This window comes from Sapajus apella, unplaced genomic scaffold (genome assembly GCF_009761245.1).
Source record: "Sapajus apella isolate SASKATOON/1434 unplaced genomic scaffold, GSC_monkey_1.0 scaffold28, whole genome shotgun sequence".
Taxonomy (NCBI): domain Eukaryota; kingdom Metazoa; phylum Chordata; class Mammalia; order Primates; family Cebidae; genus Sapajus; species Sapajus apella.
Window position 1 is genome coordinate 23881230 of NW_022436968.1, and position 13840 is coordinate 23895069.

Here is a 13840-nt window from a genome sequence, read left to right on the forward strand (position 1 = left end):
TGTAGTCTTAGTTACTCAGAAGTCTGAGGCAGGAGGGTCACTTGAGCCCAGGAGTTCAACGCTGCAGTGAGCCATGATCACACCACTACACCCCAGCCTGGGTGATGGAGCAAGACCCTGTCTCAACAACAACACAAAACCAAACCAAACAAACAGACAAAAACTCATGCTGAAATTTGATCTCCAATATGTGGTGAAGTTGGGAGGTGGGAGGTGTTTGGGTCAGGCAGGTGAGTTGAATCCCTCATGTGTAGGTTAATTTGGGGGCAGGGGGTGAATGAGGTCTTGCTCTCATAGGAATGGATTAGTTTCCATGAGAGTGGCTTGTTAAGAGCCTGGCTTCCTTGGCTTCTCTTCCTTCCTCTCTTGCTGTGTGATCTCTTTGCACTTGCCTGTTCCTCTTCTACTTTCTGCCATGAGTGGAAATAGCGTGAGGCCCTTGCCAGATTCAACTGCCCAATCTTCAACTTCCCAGCCTGCAGAACTGTAAGCTAAACAAACCTCTTTTCTTTATAAATTACCGAGCCTCAGGTATTCTCTTACAGTGAAACAGACTAAGACAGTTACCTTACAACCTAATTTGAAGGTGGCAGAAATTCATCAAGGACTACAGAATCAGCAAAATAACATAGATTGATACATAAGAAGTGTAAGTCTTGTAAATGTTTTATGAAAGAATATACATATTTCCATTAACTTTCACTTCATTTGCTTGTTTGTTTGGTATATATGCCCTATTATTTGCCAGGCACCTGTCCAGTTGCTAGGGGTATTATGAGGAAAATAACAAAGTCCTACTTTATGGGTGTTAGAATCTCTGGCAGGTAGGGAGAAGATGAACAATTAAACAAGCATTTCAGACAGTGATACATGCTGTAAAGAACATACAATGAATGGGCTGGGCACAGCGGCTCATGCCTGTAATCCCAGAACTTTGGGAGGCCAAGATGGAAGGACTGCTTGTAACCAGGAGTTCGAGACCAGCCTGGTCAATGTGGCAAGACCCCATATCTAAACAAACAAACAAACAAACATATGATGAATGACATAAAAGTGCCTGAAATGGTAATTTGTAGGGGACTAAATGCATGAATTCTAGGGCAATAATGTCCATGCATAAATACAGGCTCTACAAACAAATAGGTGTATGACACTGGACAAATTATCACCCTCTCTGTGCCTCAGTTTTCTCATCTGTAGAATGGGCATAATAATAGTATTTAATGGGGTTATTGAATTACATAATGTGCATAGAGCAGTTTGAACAGTACCTGGCACACAGTGCTGTGTAAGTGTTTTCAACTATTTTCCCCTTTTGAGTAACTCATATATTGAACTAAGGCCTATATATTAGGAAGAGTCTTAAGCTAAGAATATAGGTAACTTAAAAGAAACTCCGTATCAAATAATGAATAATTAGACTAAAATGCCACTCTCATCTTTCTATTTGCATGATATACATTAATGAAAATACATGAAGATTTAAGTATCGCAGCAACACTCATGATCCATCTTCACCCTCGTCAGAGCTCCCGTCACTCTGCTCGTCACTTTCTCCTTTACTCTCACCGCTGCTGTCTTCATTACTATCTTCACTGTCTTTCTCACGATTCTGAGTTTTCTCTGCCACAAAAATGAAGAAGATTAAAGTGTTTCTTAATATTTCGCTCTGAAAAATAATTCTCCTTGCCCTTCCCTCTACCAAGAAATACATACATTTGCAACGTAAGAGCTGAGTTGGACTTGGCTAACTGCACATAGAGTCAAAGTGGCAGTACAATGAAGAAACGTATTTTTACTGGCATACAGGTATTTTTTATTTAAAATTAATTTAAAACATAGGCCTATAAAAATAATTTTACTGTTGTCAATGAATTTCTATTGAATAATTTCATAGAATTCTTTCTATCACAGAATTTCATTGACAACAGTAAAATCATCCATTGAAAGGAAGTGAGACAGGGCAATTTAGAGTCTTTGGCTTCCGTTGGAATTGTGGGTAACTCCTTTAACACACGGCTGTGTTCGCCTGTTCTGCTTGTCAGTACCTGTTGCCTGGTGCCTAGGGAGCCTGCGTTGCTTGGGCAGTTCTATCCCACAGAAAGAAGGGTGTCACTGTGACCATCCACAGAGGACAAGCTGTTTCACTAAACCATTTAAGACAGCCATTTAGCCTTTTCTTAACCACTTCCTAAAGATGTATTGACAATCTACCAGGATAATGGGTTTTTAAAGAGTGACTGCTTATAGTTCTATAAGAAACAAGGAATTTCAATTTTTAAAATTACCCATCAGCAACATTTCTTCAATAAGTGTGAAAAACTCCTTGGCCTCAGGATTTTCTGGTTCATAGATTAGGACTGAAAATGGACAACAGAATGTGTGTTATTAAGGTTCAGTGTTTCAGCAAACAGGATCCTTGGAATGAAATTGAACTGTCACTCAGAGCAAGTGAAATGCACAAAGTGATAAACACTAACAATTATACTACAGGTATATCTCAGCGCAAATACAGAAAATGCTGTACTTATATTTGGTGCTTTGGAAGAGAAATGATCCTCTTTTTTTTTTTTTTTTTTCTGAGACACCGTCTCACTCTGTCACCCAGACCAGAGTGCAGTGGCACAATCTCGGCTCATTGCAGCCTCTGCCTCCCGGGTTCAAGAGATTCTCCTGCCTCAGCCTCCTGAGTAGCTGGGACTATAGGCATGTGCCACCATGCCTGGCTAGGTTTTGTATTTTTAGTAGAGACGGGGTTTCACCATGTTGCACAGGCTGGTCTTGAACGCCTGACCTCAAGTGACCTGCCCACCTCAGCCTCCCAAAGTGCTAGGATTATAAGCATGAGCCACCACTCCCGGCCCTCATTTTGTTTTCTACCTCCTATCCATAGAATGCAATCTCTATCACCTCAGTATGGCTTCTCTTATAGGCCAGTAGCCAAAGTGTTTCATGAACATAATCATTTCCCAAAGAAGGTACAAATCCTGCCAAATATGGAGACTTTGCTAATGAAAAGACCGTGTGCCTAGAGGTCTGTTAATCCTTCATCACGCCATCCACCCATCTACATGACATCCTTTACTAAAGGTCTCATCGGAACACAAAGGAAGTTTTTATTTTTATTTTTTAATGCAACCTCTTCCATGGTAGAGATGCCATTTTTTTTTTTTTTTTTACATATTTCCAATAGGGGAAAGTGATGTTACTTCTTTCTCTTCATCTTGACAGCTTTTACTGTAGTCTACACCCTGGTCATCGCCTGCTTAACGACGTTCTCCACCTTCATTGGACCCACCGTTTTCAGCACTATTTATTCCTTTCTGCTGATGCTTTATGTGACTGTGTCACCTTTCTTTTGGAACTCACCAATAGACATTTTTAGGCTGTTAGTATGTTACCAAAACCCTAGAGGACAGAAAGATTTCTACCCTTAGTTTCAGAGTTGTCTAGACTATTTTATTTACTTTTTTACATCTCGCTCCACAGGTCCCTCTCTAGTACTTCCTATCAGCCTTGAGAAGTATTCATAATTCCGCATCATCCATTTAATGTTGTGACTCCTGCTCAGTATCTTGGTGGCCCACTAAAACATCAAGTGTGCTCTTCCTCTGGCTAAAAGTAAGAGATAATTGGGAGGCTGGGCACGGCTGGGCACGGCGGCTCACACTTGTAATCCCAGCACTTTGGGAGGCTGAGGTGGGCGGGTCACTTGAGGTAGAGTTCGAGACTGTGTTCAACATGCAACCAGTTCAACATGGGGAAACCACATCTCTATTAAAAATACAAAAATTAGCCAGGCATGGTGACACATGCTGGTAATCTCAGCTACTTGTGAGGCTGAGGCATAGGAATCACTTGAACTCAAGAGGCAAAGGTTGCAGTGAGCTGAGATCGCCCCACTGCACTCCAGCTTGGGTGACAGAGCTGACACACCACCCCCCCCCCCAAAAAAAAAAAAAAGATACACATGGGACACCATGAAAAAAAGTCAAATTTATGTGTAATTGGAGACCAGGAATAGAAGAGAGAGAATAGGGTAGAAGTGGTATTTGAAAAGGTAATGGCCAAGAAATTTTCAAAGCTGATGGAAACATCAACCCAGAGTGTTAAGAAACTCAGCAAATGCCCCAAACAGTATAACTGCAACAAAAACCCACAACTATTTTGAACATCAAGTCAAGCCACTAAAAACCAAAGACAGAAAGAGAAATAAGGTGGATCATATCATTGCTCTCCTCAAAAGCCTCCAGTGGTTTTCCCACCTCGGAGGAAACAGGAAGATCTTGATATTAAGAAAAGATCCTATACAACCTGACAACCCCCTGTCCATGACGTCTCTGACTTCATTTCCTATCACACTTCCCCCTGCTCATTCTGCTCCAGTTACACTGTCCTCCTTGTTATTCCTTTCAGGCACACTCCTGTCATAGCACATTTGCCATTCATCCTCCCCAGCATACTCTTCCTCCAGATATTCACGTGGCTATTCCTCAAGTCTTTCATTGAGGCCTTTCTGGGCCATCCTATTTACAACTGCTTTGCCTTCCTCCAGTACCTTCTATTCCTTTTTCCTTACTTTATTTCTCACCATGGCATCTATCATTCATGACACACTATTCATCTGTTTATTGTTTTTCCAACACTAGACACAAATGTGGGATTGTCATCTGTCTGAGTGACTACTGTATTTCCAGTGCCTGGAATTGTTGCTGGCACGTGTAAGCACTCAATGTTTGTGGGGTAAGTGCATGTTCAGTTAAGGTTTGAGTGCTGTACTACCTGACATTTCTCTGAAACTAAAGGTATAAAGTTACTAACCCATCATCATGAGGATGAAATTTTTGACTTATTTTCCAGTGGTGCTAATAAGTCAATGTTAGTTTACATTAATTTATTCACTAGAATGTACTCTAGAAGTCTGAATTAGTCCATATACCAATAAATCTAGTTTACTATCAAGGAATCACTGAGACACGATTGGGGAATTCACTAAACTTATGATAATCAGGCCATCTTACATATTATGGAATTCATTTTTGAAAACAAAGAGAAGATTAGAAAATATGAAAGTATTTTGTACTTACTCATCTGACATAATTTTTTTGCCAGATGGTACTCTCGGGCCATTTCTGCTCTCAGGAACTGAAAAACATTAAATTTTTCAAATAAGTCAATTTAAATGTTGTCAACTCTAAACTCCCTAGAAAATCTTCCATTAATAAATTATTTTGCTTTTAACATTTCCATACATTTTTCCAGGAGTCAGTCTATAACCAATTAATCACGGATATTGAAGGACCTCTGATGGCAAAGCCACATGCGGTAAGGATGATACCTCTGCTTTCCTTCAACAATACTGTGTATGTATACTGAACCATTTAATTCAACTGGCACAGATAATGAAAACATTAATCACTTTAACATTCCTTTGGTTCCGATAACAGATTTCACTTGTAATTTAGTCCATAATCATATGACAGGTGAAAAAAAATGCAGACACACAATATGTACATTTGATATTTTCCAGTATTGCTCTTATAGCATTCAATTTGCTTTTATTATTTTTATTATACTTTCCTTGTTACAAAACAATTTTATGTAGAAAATGTAAAAGCTAAATAAACACATTCTATCCCCAATTAAGAAGCACTTACATTTCTACCACCCATGAAAAATAAACACATTTATTTTTAACATCTACATGTATATTCTTTCAAGTACAATTTTCCACAAATGAACACAAACGTATTTATGACATTTGAGATTATTTAGTAACAAAAAAAATAAGCCAGATTGTGATCATCGTCTCCCAATGGCATGAAATATTCTTACATATTTTTTACTTACTTAGGCTACAATTTACTAATCTTCTATTACTATCTAGACTACTTCCATCAAAACACACACACACACACACACACACACACACACACACACACACACACACACACACCCCTATACTTTGATGATTGTTCTTGCTTGTGTATGACATATTCTGAACCACATGCAGGTATATGAGTTTTATTCTGTAAGAGATAGAGGCATAGAATAATGTATAAGAGACCCTTTCATACACTTCTAGATATTTGATAAATACCTAGGTACTGTTTTCAGATGTAGTTCTCTACTGGTTTTCTCAGTTTCTCCCATGGGTTAAAAAAAATTTTTTTTCTAATGTAAATATAACTTCCAGAGATTTTCCTGTAAGTCATTAACTTCATCAAAATTCTCATTCACATACTAATTAACATGGTGTGTTCAACTCATGTAATAGAATTCTTATATTTTCAAAATCTATTCTTTTCTAGGTTAAGACACTTTCATTTTCATTCCTATTTGTGGTTTTCTTCCATTTTAATTATGTTACCTAGTAGTTTATATCTATGTCTCCTTTTTTGTCTAATATCCAGCTGACACATTAATTTAGTTTTTACTTTGAATTAAAGTTTCTTTAATTCTTTTTCTTGTTTTATGTTTATTTTTCTAGTTTCTGGCATTAATATTTAATTCATTTATTGCCATTCTTCCTTGAATCATCATCATCATCATCAAAGCATTTGAAATTTTAAGCTCTTTTCAAAATTTTAATATTTAGTGTTGTGGTGATTGATATTTTCCAAATAACTTTTAAGTTTTTTTTGTTTTGTTTTTTTGAGACGGAGACTTGCTCTGTTACACAGACTGGAGTGCAGTGGTGCAATCTTGGCTCACTGCAACCTTTGCCTCCCTGTTTGTATTTTTAGTAGGATGGGGTTTCACTGTGTTGGCCAGACGGGGTCTTGAACTCCTGACCTCAAGTGATTGCCTCAGCCTCCCAAAGTGCTGGCATTATAGGTGTGAACCACTGTGCCCAGCTTCACTTCATTTTTTATTTTTCTTTTACATTCATGCCATGTATAATTTTTTTTTTTTCGTTTTAAGTGGTTTTAATTTGTTATTTTTGTTATTGCCTAGTTTAATTGATCATGGACAGAGAATGTGATCCGTAAAATATGCAGCAATTTTTATATTTTTAAAATCTATTATGGAAAATTTAAATATACAAAAAAGTACAGAGAATAGTAAAAGAAACCCAAGTTGCCAATTCTCAGCTTCGAAATTTGGGTTCTATCATTATCACCACACACTCTTTCCTCACCTCTGTCTGGATTACTTTAAAGCAGTTTATAGATATTATCTCATTTCACATTAACATAAAACTCAATCAAAATATTACTATCATACCTAAACATTTAGGAATTTCTTAATATCATCTAATATGTAGTCTATTTAATGAAGCATTATATTAATAATACTAGCCTCAGCAAAACAAGTATGGAATCAATTTCAGACTCCCTTGTGTTAACCGTTTTTGTTAGCAAAAAATATATTTCCTTAACAGTTCAAAAAACAGTAAAATTAAGAAATTCTTGCAATAAATGTTTTGCCAAAGCCCTTGTGAATTATCTAACACTCCAAAATTAAGCTGAAGACAGGTTTAAAAAATTTCTTGTGACATTCAAAATAAACACATGCTTAACAGCTAACTAAACAGCATAAACACTGATGAAATCTGACTGGAAAAAAAAATCCAGCTAGAAAAGCCATTTTAAAGATAAATTTGGAAATCTAAATTTGGTGGAATATTATATGATATTACAGAATTATTACTAATTTTCTTGGTTGTGATAAGGATATAGTGTTACACTAAAGAATGAACTTTGAAGATCCATGCTTGAGTATTTATGGGTGAAGTTTCATGGTGTCTACAACTAATTTCAAATGTTTCAGTCAGAAGTATGTATCTGCCAGGCACGGCTCACGCCTGTAATCCCAGCACTTTGGGAGGCTGAGGCAGGCGGATCACGAGGTCAGGAGTTTGAGACTAGTCTGACCAACATGGTGAAACACCGTCTCTATTAAAAATATAAAAATCAGCTGGGCTCGGTGGCATGTGCCTGTATTCTAGCTACTTGGGAGGCTGAGGCAGGAGAATCGCTTGAACCTGGGAGGTGGAGGTTGCAGTGAGCTGAGATTGCATCATGGCACTCCAGCCTGGGCAACACAGTGAGACTCCATCTCTAAATAAATAAATAAAGTTGGAGCAACTAAAAAGGGACACATTGTGAGAAGATCTTATGCACTGTACAACATAAGATATGAAAGTAAGCAATCTCATATTATCTGAATTTTTACATGAAAATTAATTAATGGATTACTTTTATAATTAAATGTTGAAAAAGAAAGAAGAAAAGAGAAAACAAGCAACTCCAGAGAGTTTGGTTATGGTAGATAGGGTCTTTGAATGCTCTATAATTCATGAATATTTAGGTGTCTAGTCAAAAGGAAGACTAAGTGAAGTCTTTCTAATATTTGGCATCATTTTTTCTTCTTCCTTCTCAAAAGCACCTTATATTATTAAGGAGGCTTCAAAATTTCCTATATATGCTTTATTCTAGGAAGGAAATATAGTAAATACAATATGACTGATTTCCCTATATGATTCCATGGCTAGCAATTGGATTAAATTATCTAAGAAGAGAAGTACATAAGCATTTTTTGTGTGTGTGCTAAAATTCTAAATGAGGCTTTTGGCCATGATGGAGTAACAGAGAGCAGACTTACTGTCCTTCCTTAAACAACCATAAAATTGGACAAAAATATATGAAACAACAGTTTTCAGATATGGGACAACTGACATCACAGGACAGCCATGTTTCTGAGAAAAAGAAAATAAAGTAGGTCCTAGGATTGCCTTAGCTTACCACTTGTAGGCTGTTTCTAGGGTCCAGCATGAGGAAGAATCTAAACAAAAACCAGGGATTTCTCTGGGTTGAAATAACATAGTTTAGACTGCAGAGATTACAGCCAAGGTGGCTATAATTTTCAGAAGAGGAAGGAGTTTCACAAAAGCAGAGGACTCCAGCAATCTGCAGAGGTCTCTCTTTGAGTCTTTGGCTGGTAATGATCTGCATGTGACTGTGAATAAGGTATCTGAGCCTGGAGAAAGAATCACTAGAATGAGCAGGTGGAATAATCACTGGCTATCAGACAGAGTGGAGAGCAGCTCAAGTTTTTACCAGCCAAAGTGGAAGGTCCTCTTAACATGCAGAGCACTGGGGAGAATCCTCATAAGAGCACTGCCTTAGTACTGTCCCTACGCTATATAAAGGCTGCCCTGGATGCTCCCTAACAAAGCTTAAAAGCCAGGGTCAAAAGAGATACCTACTTCCAAGCACCTTAATTGTGCCCCAGAACAAATACTTACAGAAGTCCACCAATATTTACAGAAAAATAACAAAAGTTTGTACCCCAAAACATAAAATTTACAATGTTTGTGATTGGGTAAATAATTGGCAGGTACCAGGTGTGGTGGTGTGCAACTGTAGTCTCAGCTATTCGGGAGGCTGAGGCAGGAGGACTGCTTGAGCCCAGGAGTTTGAGGGTGTAGTATATCATGATCATGCCTGTGAGTAGTCACTGCACTCCAGCCTGGGCAAAGCCAGACCCCAGCTGTTCAAACAAACAAACAAAAAACAGGCATGCAAAGAAGCGGGAAAATAAGACCCATAAGCAGGAGAAAACAATCAGTAGAAACTGACCTAGAATTAACAAAGATGACAGAATACCAGGCAGCCATGTTAAAACAGCTATTATAAATATATGCCGTATGCTCACAAAAGAGGTAAATATGAACATGATGATGAAATAATAGGTATAAAAATATCTAAATAGCACTTCTAGAGATGATAAGTATAGTATCTGAAATGTAACAAATATATAATGCAGGATGGGATTCACAATAGATTATAACTGCAAGGAAAAGATTATAAACTTGAAGACATAGCAATAGAAATTATCTAAAATAAAACATATGAAAAAAAACTGAAAAAAATTTAAACGGAATATCGGTGACCCCTGGAACAATACCGGGTGGTTCAGCATTTTAGCAATTGCACCTTAGATGGAAAGAGGAAGAGCAGAGGTCAGAAAAAATATTTGAAGAATTAATAACAACATTTTCCAAACCTGATGAAGACTATAAACTCACAGATCCAAGAATCTTAATGAGCAGAAGAAATATGAGGAAAACCACACCGAGGCATGTTATAATCAAATTGTAAAATAAAGTAATACAGAAGAAAAAAAATTTAAAAGACATATTATATACAGATGAATAATAAAAACAGCAGGTATATCTTCTGAAACTATGCAAGCTATGAGACAATGAAGCAACCGTTCAAAGCACTAAAAAAACTTGGCAATCTAGAATTCTCTAGCTAAATATTTGTTTTAAATGAAAGTGAAATTAAGACCTTTTCAGACCAAAAAAAAAAAGCAGAGAGAATTTATTGCCAGTAGAACTGCATTATAAGAAATACTAAAGGAAGCTTTTTGGGTAAAGGGAAATTGGTATCAGGTAGAAATTTGGATCTATACAAAGCTACGAATACCAGAAATCGAATATATGTGGTTAGATAAAAAAGACATTCTAAAAGAGATTTTAAAATCTCTTTAAAAGAGAGTTAACCATTTAAAATAATACTGTATTAAGGGCTTATAACATATGTATTAATAGAAGTAAATGCATGACAAAATAATACAAAGGATGGGAAAGAAATTAGTGTCCTATTATACAACATACATGAAGTTGTGTAATAATAAAGGTAGAGTGTGATATCACAACAAGTGAGGTAAAATTGTTTTGTTCTCCATAGAATTGTCAGTAAATCCGTATGTATACTTTCTGAGTGTGATGTTTCAGGCTTCAATGCCTTCATATGTGCCTTTTCTGATGCCAGTAATGCCTTCTCTTGTTTTAACAGATGAATTCCTATATTTGCCTCTTCCTTCAAGTTTCTAAGATTCTATTAGTCTCTTCCTCTAAAAATCCTCCTCTTATTCCTTGCTCCTCCTCCTTTTCTCAATTAGTCCCTTAATCCTCCCTGTTCCCAGAAAACTTAATAAATATTTTTATTACTAGCATGCATTTAATCTTATTGTAATTATTTATATATGTGCCTGTTATCAAGGGCAAAGACATGTCTCTCTTATTTATTTATTTAGAGATGGAATTTCACTCTTATTGCCCAGGCTGGAGTGCAATGGGGCAATCTCGGCTCACCGCAACCTCTGCCTCCTGGGTCCAAGTGATTCTCCTGCCTTAGCCTCCCGAGTAGCTGAGATTACAGGCATGTACCACCGTGCCTGGGCAATTTTTTGTATTTTTCGTAGAGATGGGTTTCTCCATGTTGGTCAGGCTGGTCTTGAACTCCCGACCTCAAGTGATCTACCTGCCTTGATCTCCCAAAGTGCTGGGATTATAGGCATGAGCCACCACGCCTTCACTTATTTATTTCTATATACCCAGCAACTAGCATAATGCTGGGTATATAGAAAGCTTTCCTTAAAGCAGTCCTTGAAGAGTTTTATACCAAAACTTCCTTACTCCTGCCTCAGCCTTACCAAAAATACTGCATGTCCTTCCAGAATGTTCTTTTACCTCTAACCTGGTGAAAGTAGTAAGAGAGATGAGTAGCCAGGCAAGCATCTGTGTGTGGACAAGGATCTTTTTATTAATTTAAAAAAATGTTTACTTTTTAATTGATATATACTATTGTATACATTTTGGGGGTACATGTTTGATACCTGCATACAATGGGTAATTATCAAATCAAGGTAATTGGATTATCCATCATCTCAAACATTTATCTGTTCTTTGTGTTGGAAATATTACAAATTTCCTCTTCTGGTTATTCTAAAGCATACAATAAACTACTGTTAACTATAATTTCCCTACTATACTACTGAATACTATAATTTATTCCTTCCATCTAACTGTACTTTTGTACCCCTTAGCTGACTTCTATCTCCAGCTTCTTCCTGTCCACCCTCTGGTAACCACCATCCTGTGTTCTGCCTCCAGGAGAGCCACTTTTTTAGCTCTCACAGTAGTGATTTTAAGTCTTTGATCTTTAGTTATTTCGGTATTTTTAAGTTTCTTAAATTATATGCACAAATAAAACTTACTTCTGCCATTAACTCTAGTGGGGCCTGAGTATTCTTTTTAGGGTTACTGTCTTCATCATTATCTTCATCACTGGTATCGTCTTCACCATCATTCTCTGCTGATTCTGACAACTTATCATCAATATCCTGAAGGGAATATTCATTATTTTTCTCCTGCTTTACAATGACTGCATCTTTGCCCACTTCACCTAAAAGGGAATATACCTAATTTAGACAATAAACATTGAAAAGTTTGCAAATCAAATTTTGCCAGATCCTATTATCATTCATTAAACTGATACATTCATAAAAGTAACATAATTATCATAACAAACTTGTATTTGGAACACTACATATTTTAACTCAATTTAAATCTCTCAATATCAATGAGGTATGTATTATTTTTATTCCCATTTATAGGTGAGGAAACTGAGGGACAGAGAGGTTAAATATACTGGCCAACTTCAACTTCACACAGCTAATTAAGTGGTAGATCTGTGAGTCAGTCTGGCCCTAGAGTCCATATTCTGTTCTTTTTTTTTTTTTTTGAGACGGACTCTCGCTCTGTCACCAGGCTAGAGTGCAGTGGTGTGATCTCGGCTCACCGCAACCTCCACCTCCTGGGTTTATGCAATTCTCATGCCTCAGCCTCTAGATTATCTGGGACTACAGGCATGTGCCACCACATCCAGCTAATTTTTGTATTTTTAGTAGGAACGGGGTTTCACCATGTTGGCCAGGATGGTCTTGACCTCTTGACCTTGCGATCCACCCACCTCAGCCTCCTAAAGTACTGGGATTACAGGTGTGAGCCACTGAGCCTGACCAGAGTCCATATTCTTAATTATGTCTTGCATTATTTTTACTAATATAAAATAAATATACTTCAATTAAGTAAGTTTAAATCATCTCCTGGGGAAATACTACTGAGTGAGCCTGCTGGCTCCTTCAGCTTTGTGGAAGTCTTTCATGGTTTGAAATTGAACTTGTTACACCCACCCCTTCTTGTATGATTCTGAGTGCCTGGGAAGTCTGAGATGTCTTCTCTGATGGGAAGGTGGCTATAAGCTACTCTAAATTAATGTATACACACTTGTGGTAGAAAGAAGAAAATGAGGAAATCTAGGAGAGCTCCATAGAAGACAATGTTAAGAAAACACAGATCAAAAAAAAAAAAAGATAAAACTTATGAATCTACAACAAACTCCTGATTCTAAACCCTAATGCTATCCTGAAAAGGAATATCAAGTTCTTCCAAGAGTGTGATGGTTGTGATATTCAGGCCATCCATCTACCTGTTTCTGGTTCATTTACAGTCTCCATCAGCTCACAATCACCCTGATGGTCCAGTGTGCACCCCGCCTGTGCAGACTCAACACACTGATGTCACCAAGGGAGGTCATAATGAGGAATTAGGGGCACTTTGTGATGTCACAGGAACCATCTCATTCACTTCACAAACATTTAGCATCAGAAGAGAAGTTTCCTGATTCCTAGATCTAAAGCAATCCTCTTCCCAGAAGCTGTTTATTTACATTACAGCACCTACCACAACCTGTAATTACCTTGCTTATTTGTTTGAGTTTTTATTTACATTTATTTATTTATTTATTTATTTATTTATTTATTGGAGACAAGGTCTTACTCTGTCGCCCAGGCTAGAGTTCAGCGATGTGATCTCGGCTCACTGCAGCCTCTGCTTCCCAGGTTCAAGCGGGTCTTATGCCTTAGCCTCCCGAGTAGCTGTGACTATAGGCACTTGCCACCACGTCTGGCTAATTTTTGTATTTTTAGTAGAGACGGGGTTTCATCATGTTGGCCAGGCTGGTCTCAAACTCCTGGCCTCAAG

At 37.4% G+C, this 13840-nt stretch overlaps 1 protein-coding gene across 1 annotated transcript in view; it reads right to left on the reverse strand.

Moving 5' to 3' along the window:
• Window positions 1-1422: 1422 nt before the first annotated feature.
• ERICH2 (glutamate rich 2) overlaps window positions 1423-13840 on the reverse strand; it is a 25465-nt gene continuing 13047 nt past the window's right edge. The window contains 4 exon segments of the mRNA XM_032293009.1: window positions 1423-1623; window positions 2289-2360; window positions 5088-5145; window positions 12013-12200. Coding sequence (XP_032148900.1) covers window positions 1502-1623; window positions 2289-2360; window positions 5088-5145; window positions 12013-12200 — 440 coding nt within the window. The 3' untranslated portion in view covers window positions 1423-1501.